This window comes from Hemibagrus wyckioides, linkage group LG03 (genome assembly GCF_019097595.1).
Source record: "Hemibagrus wyckioides isolate EC202008001 linkage group LG03, SWU_Hwy_1.0, whole genome shotgun sequence".
Taxonomy (NCBI): Eukaryota; Metazoa; Chordata; class Actinopteri; order Siluriformes; family Bagridae; genus Hemibagrus; species Hemibagrus wyckioides.
The window spans coordinates 32,168,944-32,187,710 of record NC_080712.1 but is presented as its reverse complement, the minus strand read 5'-3'; the positions used below and the strand labels follow the sequence as shown (position 1 = coordinate 32,187,710).

At 37.8% G+C, this 18,767-nt stretch overlaps 1 protein-coding gene and 1 pseudogene across 1 annotated transcript; one reads left to right on the top strand and one right to left on the bottom strand.

Moving 5' to 3' along the window:
• The first annotated feature begins 2,101 nt into the window (after positions 1-2,101).
• On the top strand, positions 2,102-4,586 carry LOC131349537 (immunoglobulin lambda-1 light chain-like; annotated as a pseudogene).
• A 66-nt stretch (positions 4,587-4,652) lies between these two features.
• Positions 4,653-13,093, bottom strand: sh2d4ba (SH2 domain containing 4Ba). Its single transcript, XM_058380547.1, has 9 exons — positions 12,648-13,093; positions 11,676-11,876; positions 10,918-11,077; positions 10,634-10,781; positions 9,143-9,281; positions 8,216-8,510; positions 7,256-7,383; positions 5,583-5,803; positions 4,653-5,409 (listed from the first exon to the last, which is right to left on the bottom strand). Exons 2-9 carry the CDS (start codon positions 11,851-11,853, stop codon positions 5,317-5,319), a joined length of 1,362 nt encoding a protein of 453 aa, XP_058236530.1. The 5' UTR covers positions 11,854-11,876; positions 12,648-13,093; the 3' UTR covers positions 4,653-5,316.
• Positions 13,094-18,767: the final 5,674 nt, after the last annotated feature.

The following is an 18,767-nucleotide window of genomic DNA, read 5'->3' as shown; positions in this document are numbered from 1 at the left end:
GTCTAAATGAGAATAAGATGAAATGAGAATTAATATGCTGCAGGGAATAAAAGCTAATCATGCATTTTTATCTGTTTTGTTTAGGGTAGTCATCCTATTGCTTTTGACTTCCTCTGAACAACCCGTCTGTGGATATATTTATGGATGAGAGACGAAGATAAGGGCTGAGTTTCATTCTCAAGACATTATCAGTCAGACTTAGAATGTTTGGATTGAAATAAAGCCGGTGTTAAAATACAGGTTTAGCCAAAACTCCTAAAATTTCTTTTATCATCATTTGCATAGAAAGTGTGCACCAACAGGTAAAATCACTATGACTGGGTCCTGACCAAACAGCTTTGACGTTCTTCAGGTTTATATTCCCCTCACAAATATCTGAGACGACTTCTGAACAGCTTTCTGGATGAACTTTGCTCCAAAATTTCCATCCATTCACTATTACATATACGCTGTACCAGGTACTGTATCAGAGCAACAACAAACTATCAACTCAGCATCTACAGTAAAGCTCGTTAACTGTAAATGTACTACCTGTGATGAAGTCCTATCTTATCTCGAGATCTGCTTGTGAATGATCCTTGGCTCGGTTCTCTTACTGTATTACAGAGGAACTTATATCATAGATTCCTTCATAAATTTCTTGTTATCTCTACGTGGGTGAGCTTTAGTCTGGACTAATGAGGAAAAAGTAGGTAATAAAGGGTTAGAATTACAACTGTATCAGCCTCTTCTTCACACACACACACACACAGACACACTATCACTACTTATCACTACATATTTTGCTCAAAGAGCACTTTCCAGTAAATAATTTGCAGTAGATCTGTATTGCGCATGCGTGTAAGACTTTCACTGCATATCGCACGCAATTAACAATTAACACATTTGACCATATGTCGTTTTGAAACATACCATTTCAGATTACCCCCCCCCCCCCTTTTTTACTGTTATAATAACCTCCACTTTTTTTTTTTACAGAAGACTTTCCGATCGATTTTGGAGCGCTCCAGTTCAACCAGTGGGATTGAGGTTAATCTTAAACTGGTGGCAATTCTGCATAGCAACAGATCTGCCAGAAAACCTCCAATCCCCTAAACAACGTGTCCTGAGGGCGTGCAAACTTTTGAACTTCTTGGACTCTACGTATAAGCAACTGTCCATTTTATAAATAACACGCTGTTAAAAATCTACACTATAACACGCCAGATATTGCGTTAAATATATATTATTTAGGGCTCGAGAACGACTAACTTTTTAATTGATCAACACTGCCATCTGCTGGTCACAAGAGAAATGACATGCTGGACCAGACTGCCCTCTAGTGGTGGATTTACAGAAAGCACACCACATTTTGTTCCATTTTTAAACCAAAGCCGACATTACTGACTATTTTAAAACTATTGCATAAATATTTCCTCCCTGCTGGTGTGAAACTACTTTCCATCAGAAGAACCAACAACCAACATCTTCAGAACCGAGCAGTAAAATATGGGGGGAAAAAGTTTAAAGAAGGTTCGAGGAACTGTATGGGCGTGTTGTGTACATTTACAGTGCTTTCTTTTTTCTTCTTTTCTTTACATCCTCCTACATTGTTGGTCACCGTGTAGGTGTGGTGTGCCACACTGACGACATCAACACTTTTCCATGCGCACTGTGTCTTACTGGTCCCCTCATAGCCACAGCATTTGGTTGAAGATTTTTTTGGACCCATGAATCCTCCAGATGATATTTTATGCAAAGCAGCGAAGCAATGGAGAGATGAGAAAAGATGTGGATGTAATGGTACGATTCATATGATTCATGTTATGCAAACAAGCTTTCATGCATGGTTACTTCCTGTGAGTGTGTGTGTGTGTGTTGGAGTGTATGAGGGGGTTGATCTCTGCAGATGTGCAGAGCATGTTGGGTTTCTCCCCTTTAGCTATATTGAGAAACACCACCGAGATTCAAAAAAGAATGAGGAACTGAAACACACTCCCACCACCTGCTCCTCTCTCTCTCTCTCTCTCTCTCTCTCTCTCTCTCTCTCTTTTTAAATAAAAGAGCCGCGTTTCTAAGGGCTCTCAGATCTTATCTGATCATCTTCACAAGTGAAGACGCCATGATCCTTAACAGTGTGTCAGTCACTGGATTCCTGCTCTCCCTCACCGTCACCGGTAAGATTATCACTATCACTGTGATTAACTTTAATAAAAGTAAATGGTCAAGCTGATTATTTTACTTTGATTTACTTGATTTGTACTGTTCATCTTTGCCATCCTCTTTACAAGATTAAAGTCCAATCCTGTGCATTCGTGTTACGTCCATGTCTATCTTGTGTTTGTCAGGTTTGGCGGCGTACAGTTTGACTCAGGAGAAGTCTAAACTGGCCAAATCGGGTGACAAGGTGTCCATACTCTGCACTGCAGAAAATGATGACTATTACATTGCATGGTACTGACAAAAGGCTGGAGGTTCTCCTGAGTTTCTGTACTATAACAACCAAAGAGCGAGTGGATTGCCAGACAGGTTCACTTTCCTTGACTCGGGCAACCAGGATTATCTGAACATTGAAGGAGTGAGAGCTGAAGATGAAGCAGTTTATTACTGTTCTGTCTCTGCCGGAGCACAGTGCTACAGTCCAGCAGAGCCGCCATACAAAAACCTCCTGCTGCACTTCCTGTGAGGAAATCTGCTCATAAATGGTGGGAATTCCAGAACAACGCCATATTCCTTCATGCATACTTTAGTTTTGTTAACAAGGTTAAAATCCACATATATGGCTAGTTTATTTTTCATTTTCCACCCCAGGATTCAACAAGTTTCATATAAAGCACACGGTCACTGCATTACAATCCAAGAAGATACTTTATACAAGAGCTTTATAAACAGACTCAGACACTCAGTGACTGAATAAAACAATTTCTGGGTTAAATCTGCTAATCTTTCTGCTTTTGTGCTGCTGTTATTTCTCTGTTCAGGAGCAGTGATGTGAGCGGACTACAGTGCTGAGGTTTTTGTACTGAGCTGTAACACTGTGAGCCTACGAGTTTGCTCAAGGCACCAACCTGGGTAAGCAGAAAAAAATGTTTGATTTATTTTTAATCCCTTTTTTCCATGTTAAAAAAAGTATTAATAAAAGCATAAAGAAGTTAATAGAATAGAATAGAAAATAAACAATGAATAAATAGAATAGTTAGAAAATAAACAATGAATAAATAAAAACTATATCAATAAATACATAAAAACAAACAAAGAAATAAACAAATAGAAAAAGAAAGAAGGAAACAAACAAAGAAACAAAGAAAGAAAAATAAAGTAATAAAGTAATAAAATTATCTTATTTTAGAGCATGAAAAGCAGCTGTATTTTTATTTATTCATTTGTTTGTTCACTTTAATATTTAATAATATAGAGTAAGTGTGTTAAATAACAATTAAATAACATGTTATGAAGGTCTGAAATAAAAGGTTTAACAGATTATATATATTATATTGGCTGAATAAAATAGACATTAATATTGGAAATTAAATATAGGTGTGTAGGAATTTTTGGATTAAAAAAAAATTAGGGTTCACCCTAAACCTAGCCATATTTTTTCAAAAATTAAAAATAAACAAACAAACAAAGTGCTCATTTAAAAAAAAAAATCTTTTAAATGTTTTTTTTATGTTTTACATTTTAAAAAAAAATAAATAAATCTTAGGAAAAATCTCAATGTTAATTGCTAAGTATACTATTTAAAATAATGTATTATAAAGTAAATGCAAATAAATAATGAAGCATTGAAATACACTGTAGGTAATAAGTAGACATAATAATAATAATAATAATAATAATAATAATAATAATAATAATAATAATAATAATAATAAAGGAATTCATTGTAAAAGATTATAATGCAAAAGTACTGAATTCTTTCCAGACCTGGTTAACCTGCCTTCTGAGTTTGATCCTGACTGAATTTTGCTGAATAGACCTAAAGCTTAGTATTTAATATTTAGTACTGATTCGACTTGCAGCAGGTGTAATGAAGAACAGCAGCAGAATTCCTGCATTCATTTTTTTTAAAACAATCAATGTTCCTGTCCCCTAGTGATATCCGGCCGTCCGTCTTCTCCTCCGTCTCTGCTCCTGCTCACTCCCTCTGGTTCTCCGCTCTCTGACGGTGATGTCAGTGTGATGTGTGTGGCTCGGGGTTTTTACCCTGACAGCGTTACTGTGTCCTGGTCTGAGAACAGCAGCAGCATGACGGGTGACGAGGTGCAGACGTCTCAGTCTCAGCGTCAAGCCGACGGCACCTTCTCCCAGACCAGCGTCCTGAAGCTCAGTAAGCAGCGCTGGAGCTCCGGGAGAACCTACATGTGCCGCCTGAGTCACCCCGCGCTTTCTGCCCCGCTGAGCCAGAGCACCAGCCTGGACCAGTGCGTCTAGAGAGATGACCACGCCGCTATTTCAGCTGTTATGAGATAAAAATCTTTAATAATGAGTTTCAACAGTTTCTTTGTTTTTTTGTGTGTGTTTGTAACAAGCCTAGTGATCTCGTCTTTATTATCTGCTTCTTCAAATCTTTTACTATAAAAAAATAAAGCATTTACAATGTTCAAATGAAACCGTATAATCGAGATCTTTTAAAAGTGTTTATTCCTTTTTTTCCACTTACACACCCCAAAGAACCAGATTCTAAACGGAAGTTTCATTTTCAGTTGTTTCTCATGAGAATTTCAGATCTGGTTCACACGTTTGCTCATCAGTGCATGAAACCTGCACCAAGAAGAAACCTATTTCTTTGAACAAAGAATGTAATCAAGAGATTTAATAAACAATTCAGCAGAGTTTATGAAAGTTTATGCATTAATAGTGTAAACAAACAAAAATGATAGTCTTTCAATCCAATCTACTCTAAAAATTAAACAAAAAACTATATATATCCAGAGTTTATATATTTCTCTCAGTCTGCTTTGGGACAACGTCCATTGACAAAAGCATCATGCAAATAAAAATCAAAATGAATCCAATCTAATCTGGAGAATCTGGATGAAATTTAAAATGTTTGTGGATCTTCAACAACATTAAATGCATCTGTAAAGGGATAAAAAATAAATGAGATTTTCATTAATAAATAAAAACTGTAATCATTGGCAAATCACTGTAGAGAAATAACATGAGAATCTCGTTTGTTAACAATTTGATTTGATGTAATTTGCTGAACTCTGTATTAGAAAACAGGAATTCCGAGATTTTCTAAGTCAGCGGTCGGAAATTACGACTTTTCGTTAAATACAGCATTAGCTTCTAGAGACTAACATCTAACAGCAAGTTAATGGTTGTGAAGGTTTAAGGGAAAAGTCCTCCGTAGTCTCCAAGGGGCGCCGTCTGCCTGCATGCCTCCTTTAATCGCTCCTTTCCGGTGGTGGTAATGACTTCCTCCTGAAAACCGAGAGGCTCCGTTACTTCTCAAGTGCCCTTAGAATCTCCTTTGAGTTTAAAGTAAAATCGTAGAAATGATATAAAACCACAAAATAGAAACAGAATAGAAATAGAAATAGAAACCAATATCCAGAACGCAGCGATTTTAAGGAGAATCTCTCCTGTTAGCCCACCTTATGAAAGTCGATGAGGTCAGCAAGAGTGGCGTGGCGGTTCTGGTCCACTCCTAGAAAACTGTAATAATCCCCCGAAGCATCAATCATGAAGTGTTTGAAGCCAGTGGCTGTGCGATATGATAGAATGTAACCCCAGATTCTCTCGCTGACCCGCACCAGGTAGGAGCCTTCAGCTTCGTTCATCAGTAACTTCTCTGATTCCTCACGGGAAATTATTCCTGCAAGGAGAAGACAAGCTGAACAATGCCACAAAATGTCTGTAAAGACAGAAATCGTTTGTTTTAGGCAAATTTTCAGTCGAATTCTTTACAATGAGGAAAAAACAGTTTAAATCGATTTATCATTTCATTCAGAAATTCATAAATTCTTACTTCTTTTTAAAGAAAGTTTTCCTCATAAGTAAACAAATGGATTTTTTTTTTCAGTAGGAGTAAACATTAGTCTCAGTGGCCATAAAATTAGATATCAGTTTGTAAGAAACAAGTAAATTAAACAAAAAAAAACAACCAAACAAAAAAATAGAAAGAAATGTAAAAATACTTGAATTTGTTTCGAAATAAAATAGCAAAAAAATCAAATACAAAAAATAGAATAAAATAGTAATATGCAAAATAATTAAAATAAGAATAAGAAAATTACAAAATTACAAACAGATAAAATAGAAATAGAAATAATAAGAAATAGAAATAAATAAGCTAAATAATTAAAATAAGAACAGAAAATAAAAAGAAGATCTAAAAAAAGTTTTACATGAGTTGAGGGGAAAAACGAGTCAGACAAGGTGGAATAAAAATGATAAAAAAACGTATCCCACTTCATACTTTTACAGGACCTTAGTAATATTTAATTTTAATCCATTTTATAATATTATATATGAAAATGTGACACAAAACCCCCTAAAAACAACAACAAAAAAAACACAACCTGATTGATATAAAGTCACAACATCCAACTGTTTTATTATGAATCTCTTTCTGGAAAAACAAATCCCAACCAAACAAGTGCTCTATAAAAAAAAACTCTGCACGCCATAATCTTGTCATCACTTCCACCATGAGAGAGCTAAGTGTATCATGACGCTTGCTCTAGTTACCTTGTTACTTACGTACGGCACGTGAACCAGGCGTGTCAGTGTAATTTGAACCCTCGACTCGGTGAACGGTGTATCTCGGCTTGTATCCTTATCTCGAGGGCTCTTCATTAGGGTAAGAAAGGAGCGCTTTGAGCCGCATGTTCCGATGAAATTTCACACACTCACGAAGCAACTTTATTGTCTATTAAACAAGGGTCACACTCAACAATTCATCTGCACCAGACAAAAGCGGCAGGACTTAGCCAGTAATTAGCCTAGCGAAACAGCTGAATTATTTAAGAATTCCTGTCATTTCTCTAACACACACACGTACACACACACACACTGTCCAACTGTCCTTTAGGAAGTCTCAGTTTACACAGCAGGAACAGGTGGATCGGGAGTGATAACACGAGCAGAAGGTCAAAAGGTTAGCGTGTATTTAGTAGAACGACGTTTGTTTCTGCACCACGAGTTTGATGTTTGAGTTTGAATGCCTAAAGCAAGCATTTATCTGTATTCCAAATGAAACCTTCACCACATGGAAACCAGATATTTTCTGGTGTCACACATAAAGACCACAGGCTAGCTAGTTTACCGTGAAACCATGTGGCGACGATGTCGCTCGTCCGTTCATATCCAGCCCTCTTCGGCTTCTGGTCCTCATTGAACCACAGTATGAGCGACTCTCTAGAGCTGGGACGAGGAGCACGAACCCAGGGAGGGCTACAAAGTATGAGAGGAGGAGAAAAGTCATTTATTCGCTCAAAAGGCTAAAGTGTCTGAGAGAAGGTTTCAGATCTGAGCGTCACAACTACACACATCTTTTCTTCTCAGTTTTTTCCCAAAATTAAAGAGATTATTTCTAAACCAAGTGATTATTTGTATGCAAACATATCGTATCATGCATTAATGCAAACAGAGTGGCTAAACACACAAGGCACGGTTAATCCTCTTCATTTAACTGGAAAAGATTTGGCCTAATAATTACCCAAACAAAGACTTAATATAAGACTATAATGCAGTTTTATAGACTTTACAGTTTGCATAATGAGAAAAAACCCCAAACCAACATGGTTTAAGTCAAAATTTTGACAGATGAGCTAATAACACTGTGGAATTTAAGGTAAGATAAGTAATGCTAGATCGTTCAATGATATGATGTGATCTGAAGGATGATTTAGTGCTTGCTTATTATTATTACCCTTAAATCCTATTAAATATTTTTATTGTTAGAATACCTTTTGCTCCTTCTTTTCAGGGTTTTACCCTGATTACTCATTTCATGCTTCTAGCTGCCTGTGCATTTGACCTTTTATGGAGTTTTGTGGGTGTCGCTAAATACAAGTGACCTGTGTTCAGGAGTATGAAGAAAATCTGCCAAACGGTTTGTAAATTTAGGTTTCATTTATGCAAAAATTTGCACATGACTTTATTAACAGATTAAATCTGACAGTATTTTTGATGTGACGTTTGTTTAACACTCAGGAAAGGAGTCTCCAGTATATAAAAGCTGTAAGATGAGAATACAAGATGGCATGATTGACGGTAAAGTCACCTGTCCCTGAGCGGCTGTGCTGCGGTGCCACTGTGTCTGCGGCTCTGTCTCCGGCGGTACAGCGGCGGTTCGGCAGGCTGGAGCCCGGCTCGAGAACGCCCTTTACCAGAAGGAGGGACGTCATCCTGGGATTTGTCTGATGGCTCCGCTCCGATCGCGCTTTGTCTCCTGCTTACGGGGATTTGCTGCTTGAAATGGCTTTTCTCAGTGGCTCGGCTGGATTGACGCTTGTACTCGTCCCTCGCCCAGCGTGCTCTCCTCATCATCTCCTTATCCGCCGCTTTGGAACGCTGCACTAGGGGAGAATCGTACACCGATCAAGCATAACGTCATGACCACTAATGAAGTGAATAACATTAATGATCTCCTCATCATGGCACCTGTTAGTGGGTGGGATATATTAGGCAGCTAGTGAACATTTTGTCCTCAAAGTTGATTTAAAAGCATTAAAAGCAGGAAAAATGGGCAAGCGTAAGGATTTGAGCTTTGAGTTTGACGAAGCGCCAAATTGTGATGGCTAGACCACTGGATCAGAGCATCTCTGCAGCTCTTGTGGGGTGTTCCCAGTCTGCAGTGGTCAGTATCTATCAAAAGTATCCTTTAAGTCTTGTAAGTTGGACCCATGGAGGCCCCACCTTGCAACTTACAGGACTTGAAGGATCTGCTGCTAACATCTTGGTGGCACTTGATACCACAGCACATCTTCAGGGATCTAGTGGAGTCCATACCTCGACTGGTCAGGGTTGTTTTGGCAACAAAAGAGGGTCCAACACAATATTACGCAGGTGGTCATAATGTTATGCCTGATTGGTGTACGTGCTGACTGATTTTGTAGTAGCGATTAAATTGAGGGTGAAAATGCAGAAAGGGACAGGCTTTACAATATTTCCGCTAGTCTAGGTTTAAACAAAAGAAGACGACACTCACATTGTTCTTCCCAATCCTTGTCATCGTGTTCGCTTTGTCTTTGCTCCTGCTGTAGCGACACGTACAGCTCTTTCGCTCGTTTCTCCTCAGCACACCGAACCTCTTCCTCTCCCCTCTGCCTCTCTTCTTCTTCACGTTTCTTTGCATAAAACAAAGCTTGCTCTTATCTTTTACACAGACTCCATGTCCCCGCATACAAAGGCATGCTTGTATTAGAAAACTAATCCTGAATTAATGCTAACAGAGCTGCTAAACACACCGGGCATGATTAATCGTTTACATTTAACTGGAAATGACTTCGCTGGATAATTACACAAATGAAGCCTGGGGGTATGAAGTAGTTCTGTAGACTTTACGGGGAAAAAAAACCCAGACCACGATGGTATAAGTTCAGACGTTGATAGATGAGCTAATAATTCTGTGCAAATTAAGTAAAGATAAGAAATGCTAGACAGTTAACTCTACTTTAATCAGTGTGATGATTTAGTGCTCGATTATAATCATTATTAATATACCTTATTAAATATTTTTATTGGCTATTTTTTACCCTGATTGCTCATTTCGTGCTTTCAGCTGCTTGTGCACTTGACCTTTTATGGAGTTTTGTGGGCGTCGATTGATGCAAATGTCCACTAAATGCAAATCCATTTCTAAATCCAGTGGAAAATGTTATGTAAATATTTACAAACAAGTTTACTTAAAGCATCATAGGGGAAAAAAAACTCAAAGCAACATGATTTAAATTCAGATGGTGATACATCTAATAACACTGCTACACTGTTGATAACGAATAATGCTATGGCGATATAGCGATAAGTGATGCTAAGCGATGCTCGATAGCTAACTGACAGCAGGTGACCTGTATGACGTTTCTCCTTGATCAAGTTTATTGGATTTTCAGGACACTGAGGCGCAACTGACAGACAAACAAGCCCTTTAATATTCTCTTGAGAAGATCTTATTACTGAGCCCTGAATCACTGATGGACATCAAAACCTCAGCGGAGATGAGATATGAAAAATGATAACCTCGCCTGCCTTGGTGCCTCTGAAGCGCATTTTCGTTTAAGTTATAAATCTAAACTCTGAAGGTGTGATAAAAAATGCTTGTTTAGGCTAGTCAGAATCATGTTAAGTGTGTGTACTGAAGTGTTAATACCAAAGTGACTCACATCATTTAACAATACAAAATCACAGGATGTGGTGGATGAAGTGCTATTTTGTAATCTGCTGAATAAAGAGTTCATTCATTCATTCATTCACTCATTCAGTCCGTATTTTCTATCCCTATTTTTTTTTAAAGACAAGTGATTAATGAGATTTTGAATCTAGAAGTTATTCTGTGAATAAACAGAAACCAAACAAAGCGTCTGTTTTTCCCCCAAACAAAAAATACTAAGGTTAGAAGCAAAAAATTTTGAAACTGAAAATTCCCATGATGTCATGAATACAGGATTAGCACTGCTATGATAAAAACCTTTCAAATCTTTACCTTCAGCTCCGCCTGGATGCGCTCTTCTTCCTGCTTGGCTGCTTTTCTGTCCTCTGCTTCCTCTTTCCATTTCCCGGCTACCAGACGTGCCTTCTCTTTAGCGATGGCATCCCTAAACTTCTGCTTGATCTCGGCTTCTTTCTTTCGCCTTCGGTTAAAAAAAAAACCCAAGAGTATTCAAGTTGATGCTACCTGAGTGGAATAGAAAATGCCTTACACTGCCACTTTAGAAGCCTAGGTCAATTCCCTCCATATGCTGTATTTCCTGCTGCACAAATACTCACCACAGCTCCTGAGCCTCGAGTTGGGCCTGCCTTCGTGCTTTCTCCTCCATCAGCGCTTTGATGATCTGCTCGTAAGGCCTATCTCCAGCAGCTTCACCCATCACCCACACCCATACCTCACCATCAAGGCCACTTAGCCACTGTACACGCTTTCTCTCGCCTGCAGACATCACACATGAACCATGTCCTGACTATGGTAACCAAGTAGTTTGGGGATTTGTACCTTCATGGTGGTTCAAAACCAGGACAGGTAACTCTAAAAGACATCAAGCAAGCTAGGAGATGAATTACAGTGTGGATCAAAAGTTTTGCTCCTTTAATTTTTAAAACCTTTAATTGCCCCCTCCAAGGGACAAGCCATAGGACCCTTAAAGGTTCTACGGTTAACCTGTACCTGTGAGTACTGTACCTGGTGACCCCCACAGCAAAGTGCCATCTTTATTTCTAGGTAAACAACTAAACCTCATGAGCATACATCTGACTCTCACTTTGTCCTTCATACCCTTTTAAGGACTTTAAGGAGCTGAACTTTGGGGCAGTGGTGGTTCAAGTGATTATGGCTCTAGGTTGTTGATCGGTAGGTAGGAGTTCAAGCCCTAGCCTTAGCACTGCCAAACTGCCAGTGTTTGAGCAAGGCCCTCCCTGCTCCAGGGGCACTGTGTCATCTGCCCCTGCACTCAGACCCCAACCTTCTCAGCTGGAATACATAAAGAAAAGAATTCCACTTTGCTGTAGATCTATGTTCTGAATGTTCTCACCTTCCTTCAGCGATTGAGTCGAGGTCTTCTCCGAACTTTCTTCTTTTACCTCGCGCTCTGTCCAGCGCCTGACCTGCTCCTGCCGGATCTTGTAGAAGAGGATCTGCTTTTGTTCCTCATTCAGCTCAGCCAGCAATTCCGGCTCCACGTACATGTCATGGAGGATCCGTTGCATCATCTTGACCTTTGACCTCAGGGACTCTGCAGCAGGAGTAGATGTAGAGGGGCTATTAAACACAACATTACAAACTTATATAAGTTCCTGATACAAACCAGATGCTGATTGCCTCCTGTAACCAAACATCCCATCAGCCATTTTTCTATCTATTTATAGTTACTTTTATTGTTTTGTTCCTCTCTTAAAGTCAATATGTTTCTAAGTGGAAGGCAAATGATGTCATATACACATAATAGGATGCTGCTAGCTTTAACAAAATACGGAATTTACTCTGTATTCTGCAATGCACTGAAAAATAAATAACACAAATTGTGGGCTAATTTAAAAGATACAGTATATGCAAGACGTCTTAAATATCAGTGTGTCATCAGCTTGTGTGTGTGTTTTTTTTTGGTTGAATAAGTGCTCCATCCGGGTACTTGAAATGCCCTTCCTTTTCTTCTTCCTGGTACAATTTTTAGCGTGAACACACTACTCACATTATTAATACTACAAAACAGTGTATATGTATGCGGTTTGGGATGCACCTATAGATTTTACTGCATCTGACATCTACTGACCTTTACAATGCACAGATTCCTTCAATGTTAAATAATATGAGTTAAAGTCAATAATCACTTTGTATATATCAATTATAACTAATTGACGCTGATGCTTTGTTCATAATCTTGCAGTTATGGATCAACTGCTTGCATTTCTGTGTCCTATGGAAGCAACATGAACAATGGCCAAATCTCTACCTACATGTACAGTATACCTGTAAAGCTCTAAAGAATAATCAGAAGGAAACAGACCTGAGATACTGTGTTGGATTCACTTCTTCTCCACAGCATTCATGATGCAGGTGAGTAGGCAGGTCAAATCCCTCGCTGTCTCGTTTCTTCCTTGTCCCGCTGTGTCACCGAGGTCTGGAGAGGAGCCAGGTGGAGCTGAGTGTAACTGATGACCCACAGCCATGACACAGTGGCGACTCCATATTGAATGGTGCTATTTGATGTTGGATGATGACTTTAATATGCTTTAGGATCAAACTGAAGCAAATCCTGCAAATGGAAGGAATCCTACAGGTGGAGAGGGACAAGCAAACTGACGGGGCTTCGAGGATCCTGACAGCAAACCTAGATCTGTGTAACTCGATCAGTGTGTGTGTGTGTGTGTGTGTGTGTGTGTGTGTGTGTGTTCTTAATGGATGGTGCACTCAGGGAGTGTAAATGTTTAAAAAGAAATATATTTGAATAGTAACCTCACTGAAAATAATGAAGCACTTTATCACTATATTATATACCAATCATGATCATCATCATCATCATCATCATTAAAATAATAACTGCACTAGTCATTTTTAATAAATAATAATTAAAAGAAAATAGATTGTTAGAGTCATTACTGCTAATATTATCATTAATAATTTATAATGGTTTCACTTCGTCTTATACAATTATGCTGTAAATGTGAAAAAACCCAATATAACAACAACAATAATAATAATAATAATAATAATAATAATAATAATAACAAATTGAAATGATTGCAAATACTGCATAATAAAATAATTTATTTTATTCCCTTTTATTTAAACAGATCAGCTGAATAACTCTGCATGCCATGCACCAAAAGACAAGGATTATAGACATGTTTGTGTGATCAGAGTAGTGTGTGTGTGTGTGTGTGTGTGTGTGTGTGTGTGTGTGTGCACTACGAAAGACAGGGGGCAGTGTGTACCCACTATAAAACATTTTCCCCTTCTATTTCCCTAGCGTTTTTTTCCTGCACGAGAAACACGTCTCCATTTGCATGTTTTTCTGTTGTCGAAGGATCACGTGAATGACACGTTGAATATTCTGCAGAAGAGACAGAAAAGGACACCAAAAGGTGCATCAAAATGCAATGCAGATCGGAGCTCCTGAACCGCTGAGATCGACACTATAAATTACAAGGCGACAGAAATCATACGCAAAACAATAACGTTTATTTCCCCAGGTGGAGAAAGGGCTCGTGAACACAGTCCCAAGTTAGGTTTCTGTAACTGAAGCTGATACTATTTTGAGGACATGTGCAAAAAACTGAGTCATGAGGGTTTTGCATTTGTATAGGCAAATAAACACTCTACAGTATAGCAGAGGCAGAAGAGGAGAACTTCTGAAAATACAGAGGAAAATACAGGGAATAGCTATAAACTTACATGCTATTATAAAAAAAAATAACACCAGGGTAGTGTGAGGGTCATCCTGAAATTGATTATTTTCCTAAAAACATTTCTATTCCCATTCCATTCTTTGCTATAGCACATACTGTAATGTTATGTAATGTTCATTTGTGTTCAAGTAACAAGTTTTACTTGTAGCTCTCTTGAATACAGTAAGACAAGAAACACAACTTGCCATGTTCTAGAATCGTCAAAGCATGAACTTCCTGTTCTAAAGATGACAAAACGTTAGTATCATCATTGATGACACTGATATCAAAGACCATAAATAGTAAAGATTGAACATTTTTCTAACTTAATAGACATTGGTGTAATAGACATTGGTGTCTATTAGAGACAGTACTATTAGAACACAAAAAAATCCTGCTTCTAAAACAGTTTGTTTTTTTTTTAAACATTTTTGTGATGCCCTCAGATTCATACATAAGGACATGGGTTCATTGATCCTACAATTCTTTCCAAGTCCAGTCAAGGATTTCTCGGACCAAACAGCCCCTGGGAGGGTCACTGGTGGTAATGTGTAGGGCACATTAAAAAATGTGCCCTACGGAGTGTATCTTCATGACCATTGTTCTCATAATGTCTAAAACATAACACTGTCATATGTAAGAATATGTAAGAAAACACAAACATCTACCTGTATGGAAACAGGTTAATAGAGGGGTTTGTTATCATAGCCTTCCTTTGTACCTGTTTTTTTTTATTCATGTTTGCCACGAATTTTAAGATTTTACATTTTACACTATGACAGGATTGAGCGTCGTATAAATAGCAAAAGCCTACAGCAAATGGAAGGATATTGATTTTGCCTTTTTGGACTATGGAATGTTCATTTGGTCAGCTCTATGGTTTCACACTGACAGGCATTCTCTGAAGAGAAATTCTGAATGATCTGTTATCTGTGTCATCAACAATGAAAGCTTTATTTTGTTCTATGGGGACATCGTTAAGACCGAGCCAAGTTTAATCCATCTTTTAAGACGTAGCCATCCAGCATATATATATATATATATATATATATATATATATATATATATATATATATATATATATATATATATATATATATATATATTAAATTGTTATTATTATTATTATTATTATTAGTATGTCCATGGTCTTTATAATACCAGGAATATATTCCTTAGTTCAACACTATGTTTCCAAACCCCTATTCCAGTTTGGGCAAAACCATGAGTCCCTTGTTTAGGTGCTGTCTTGACCATACCATGTTTTTACTGCCTGTCCAATCTTGGTAATATCATTGTTGTGTGTTTATTGCCCTGTCCAGTTTTGACCATACAATGTGTTTATTGCCCTGTCCAGTCTTGGCAATACTATGTGTTTACTGCCCTGTCCAGTCGTCGTAATACCATGAACAAATTTTCCCATTTCAGTCTTGACAAACACAACAATCTACCCCCAGTACAATCTATACATGTTTGAGTAAATTCTACTATGCTGTATTTCAAAAGCCCTGAGTACAGGGTTCTAGCCCAGTCTTTATAACACCAGGAATATATTTCTCTAGCTCAAGAGCATGAGACCATTCCCTCACTCCCATTTTGGTGAAAACAAGAGTCCATTGTTCAGGTCCAATCTTGACAACACCATGTGTTTATTGCTTTGTCTAGTCTTGGCAATACCATTAGTCCATTTTCCCACTTCGTTCTTGACAATACTATTAGTCAATTTCTACAATGCAGTCTTGACAATACCATGTAACCCTTCCCCAGTGCAGTTATTACAGAACAAAACAGTCCTGTTGTGACAAGACCAAGAATCCATTATTCCTGTAGGCAAGGCAATCTGTCTCTGCTTTGTAATATTGCAACTGCTAGCATTGTTGACCTGTGATAATAGGCTAAAAGACTCTATTGCTACACTTCCCTGCATTCTAATAACTCCCCTTTCTCTTTATAGTAGCACTAATGACCATTTTCTAGGGCTTGCTTTCGAACGCTTTTTGAAATTTTCTTTGTCCCGATCAACAACCGCTCGTTTTGGAACTAGGAATATCGTCCGAAGATGAACATGTAGGAAACGTGTAGGTGCAACTTCTGAGAAAATGTTGTGTTTCCAAGGTGTGATCATACAAAATGACAAATAGGCAATTAATAGAGTAAACAGAGTAGACAATAGAACTAAAAATACACATACTGAGGTTAATGCTCAGCCAAACACTAAACATGGCAATTCATGTGGGTGATATTGATATATTACACTTTAAATAGAGCAGACATTAAACATTAAAGCTCAATAGACAGGCATTGAAATGATTTCAGACTGTCTGACTTGATGCAAAATATAACCTTTAAACTTTACTATGATGGCAGAAGAATAGGAACTGATCCTTTGTACCATTTGATGTAGAACACTTGCAATGACTAATTACATGAAAATGGGTCCAACTACTTATTAATATTTGAGCTGGTTCTCTTGGTCAAGTTGACGTGATTGTTCATACAGTTTTAAAACAATCTCTGTAAATAATAAAGAGACTAAAGAGATGAATAAAGAAACAATACATTAATACATTAATTATTATGATTATATAATAAAAAATAGAATCAAATTTTAAAGGGAGGTCAAGAACATAGGATGTCCTTGACCCAAGATTAGGTGAAGGTGCCACATCTAAACAAACCCCCCACCACCCGTTTCAAAATTCAGATATGACAAAATATATATATTATATATATATATAGCTGTGTTAATCTAAAAAGGGAATGCAGAAGGACTCATTACATTTAAAAAAAAAAAGGGGGACATTTAGCTTGTAATTCTACACTCGTCTTTCCCTTTGGCACTAAAAATTAATCAATGTTTTTCTTGTGTTAACAGATTAAGAAGGCTTGGACTACACATACTAATTATCTCTGGATGCCGATAATGAATTTTCTTCAGCAAAGAATTATAAATGGCTTTTCGAAAATTCAGCCCAAACCTCCACAGTAATCCAGGGGCACCCTACTCTGAAAATAAATCCGATTCAATGTACGGTTACCTAACTAGCTAATTAGCAGCTGCATTAAGTTGAAACTTGCTACAACCAATGACATGACAATTGCTAGCTAGAGTCAGGAGAACAAAGGGAAAGTGAGTTTTAAACAACTTTTTTCATTAAATTTAAAGTATTACATACATCTGATACTTTCTTTTTTTCTAGGCAGAAAATTTCCTTGACAAATTTGATTTTACATTAATAAACTGAAAACACTCTCCATTTGTCTTAACAAAAAAAATGAGAAAAAATCAAGCACCAGCTTGAAATGGGGTAAAGGCGGTGAGGCTTATGGTGTCAGTTCATATGCTGATCTGAATTTTTCCTGGTCATAACTCACTGACTAACATTTTGTATAGCTACATGCTTACAATATCTGTTGCTTCAGGTCAACTTACAGATGTTTAGTTGGATTCTGGTCTGGGCTGAACTCAAAATATACAAAAACCATTTGTTGATTCAAATGTATGTTTTGGGTCAGTGTCATGCTGAAAGGTGAAATTTCTTTTCATCTGCAGCTTAAAAGCAGAAACCTGATAGTTTTGCACTAAACCTACCCCACAGCCCAGGCATAAAGAACATGAAAGATTGTTTCCACAAGCAGATATTCCATTAATATCCCTGTCGAAACTCTTGGCAGGTACGTTTTTGTCTCGTCATTTCATATGTTTGAGGGACGCCCAGTTCTTCTTAATGTCACTGTGCTGCTCTATTTTCTCCGTTTGTTCATGATGGCCTTTTTGGAGTTCCATGGCACAGCTAATGTTTTGGAAACTCTTTAACTGACATTCAAACCCCTAGCAAATGAGTTGAGTGAATTAGCATTTGCATGGCACCTATGCTTGTGTTCAAGGGGATGAAGGTTTGCCTCTGGTCGTAATAGAGTATTCGGTGACTAGACAGATCTTGACCGCAATTTTAACTCACACTGCTGAAGAGCATACTAAGGTGATGCTTGTAATTGTGAACAGAAGAAGGGGACCGCGAATAGGGATCCATGCTAGCGTGTGTTCTCCCAAATATTGGTGTTGTCGTAATGGTGCCCTGGAGTAAACATGCTTAGTGTGACTGTTGGAACAAATTTGAATGGGAAATCCGGGTCAGTATCGAGAATGCAGCCAAATTTAAATATCTGTGGTATTTTTCATTTCAGGCTTTTACAGAAGTTTAAACATGCCAGTGAACCAGTGAAGAACCAGTACAGCAGGTACCAGTACCTACAGCAGGGCCTTAGGCATACATGGCTCATTGATGCATGTTGGGATCAAATGCTAGCCCTGCTGGTTCAATCCCACAGGGGCACAAATTGCTGAAAATTAATGCTAGGATTGAAAGGTGTCAGAACACTCAGCTTGAGTGAGCCAGAGTGACCATGCTGACCAGAGTGACCAGTATGCATATATACTGTATATGTTACAATCATATATGTTATTAGTTATATGTTTTTTTCTACAGTTTCTCAAAGTTGTACATCATTTCATTTTATTTCTTTTCATTTACATTTCACTGCACATGTTCTTTTTCTTTTTTTTTCGGCGCTAAGTGTCCTGTGTTTTTGTGTTGTCTTTTTTTGTACTTCTTGTTTTTGCACTGTCTTGTCGTTGCTCTGTTTGCACCTAGCTGCACACTTTGCATTTTATGTAGCTTGGACAAACCTCTGTCCTAGCTCTGTGCTGTTGTTTTTTTGTGTTTGAACTTTATGTT

Bases quoted from the DNA above. Each gene is read 5' to 3' on its own strand.
- sh2d4ba (XM_058380547.1), bottom strand. From the start codon at position 11,853: ATGATGCAACGGATCCTCCATGACATGTACGTGGAGCCGGAATTGCTG. The intron at 7,384-8,215 runs GTGACTTTACCG...CATACTTTGTAG, and splicing joins GCACAGCCGCTCAGGGACAG to CCCTCCCTGGGTTCGTGCTC. The intron at 5,410-5,582 runs GTGGGCTAACAG...CTCGGTTTTCAG, and splicing joins ACCTCATCGACTTTCATAAG to GAGGAAGTCATTACCACCAC.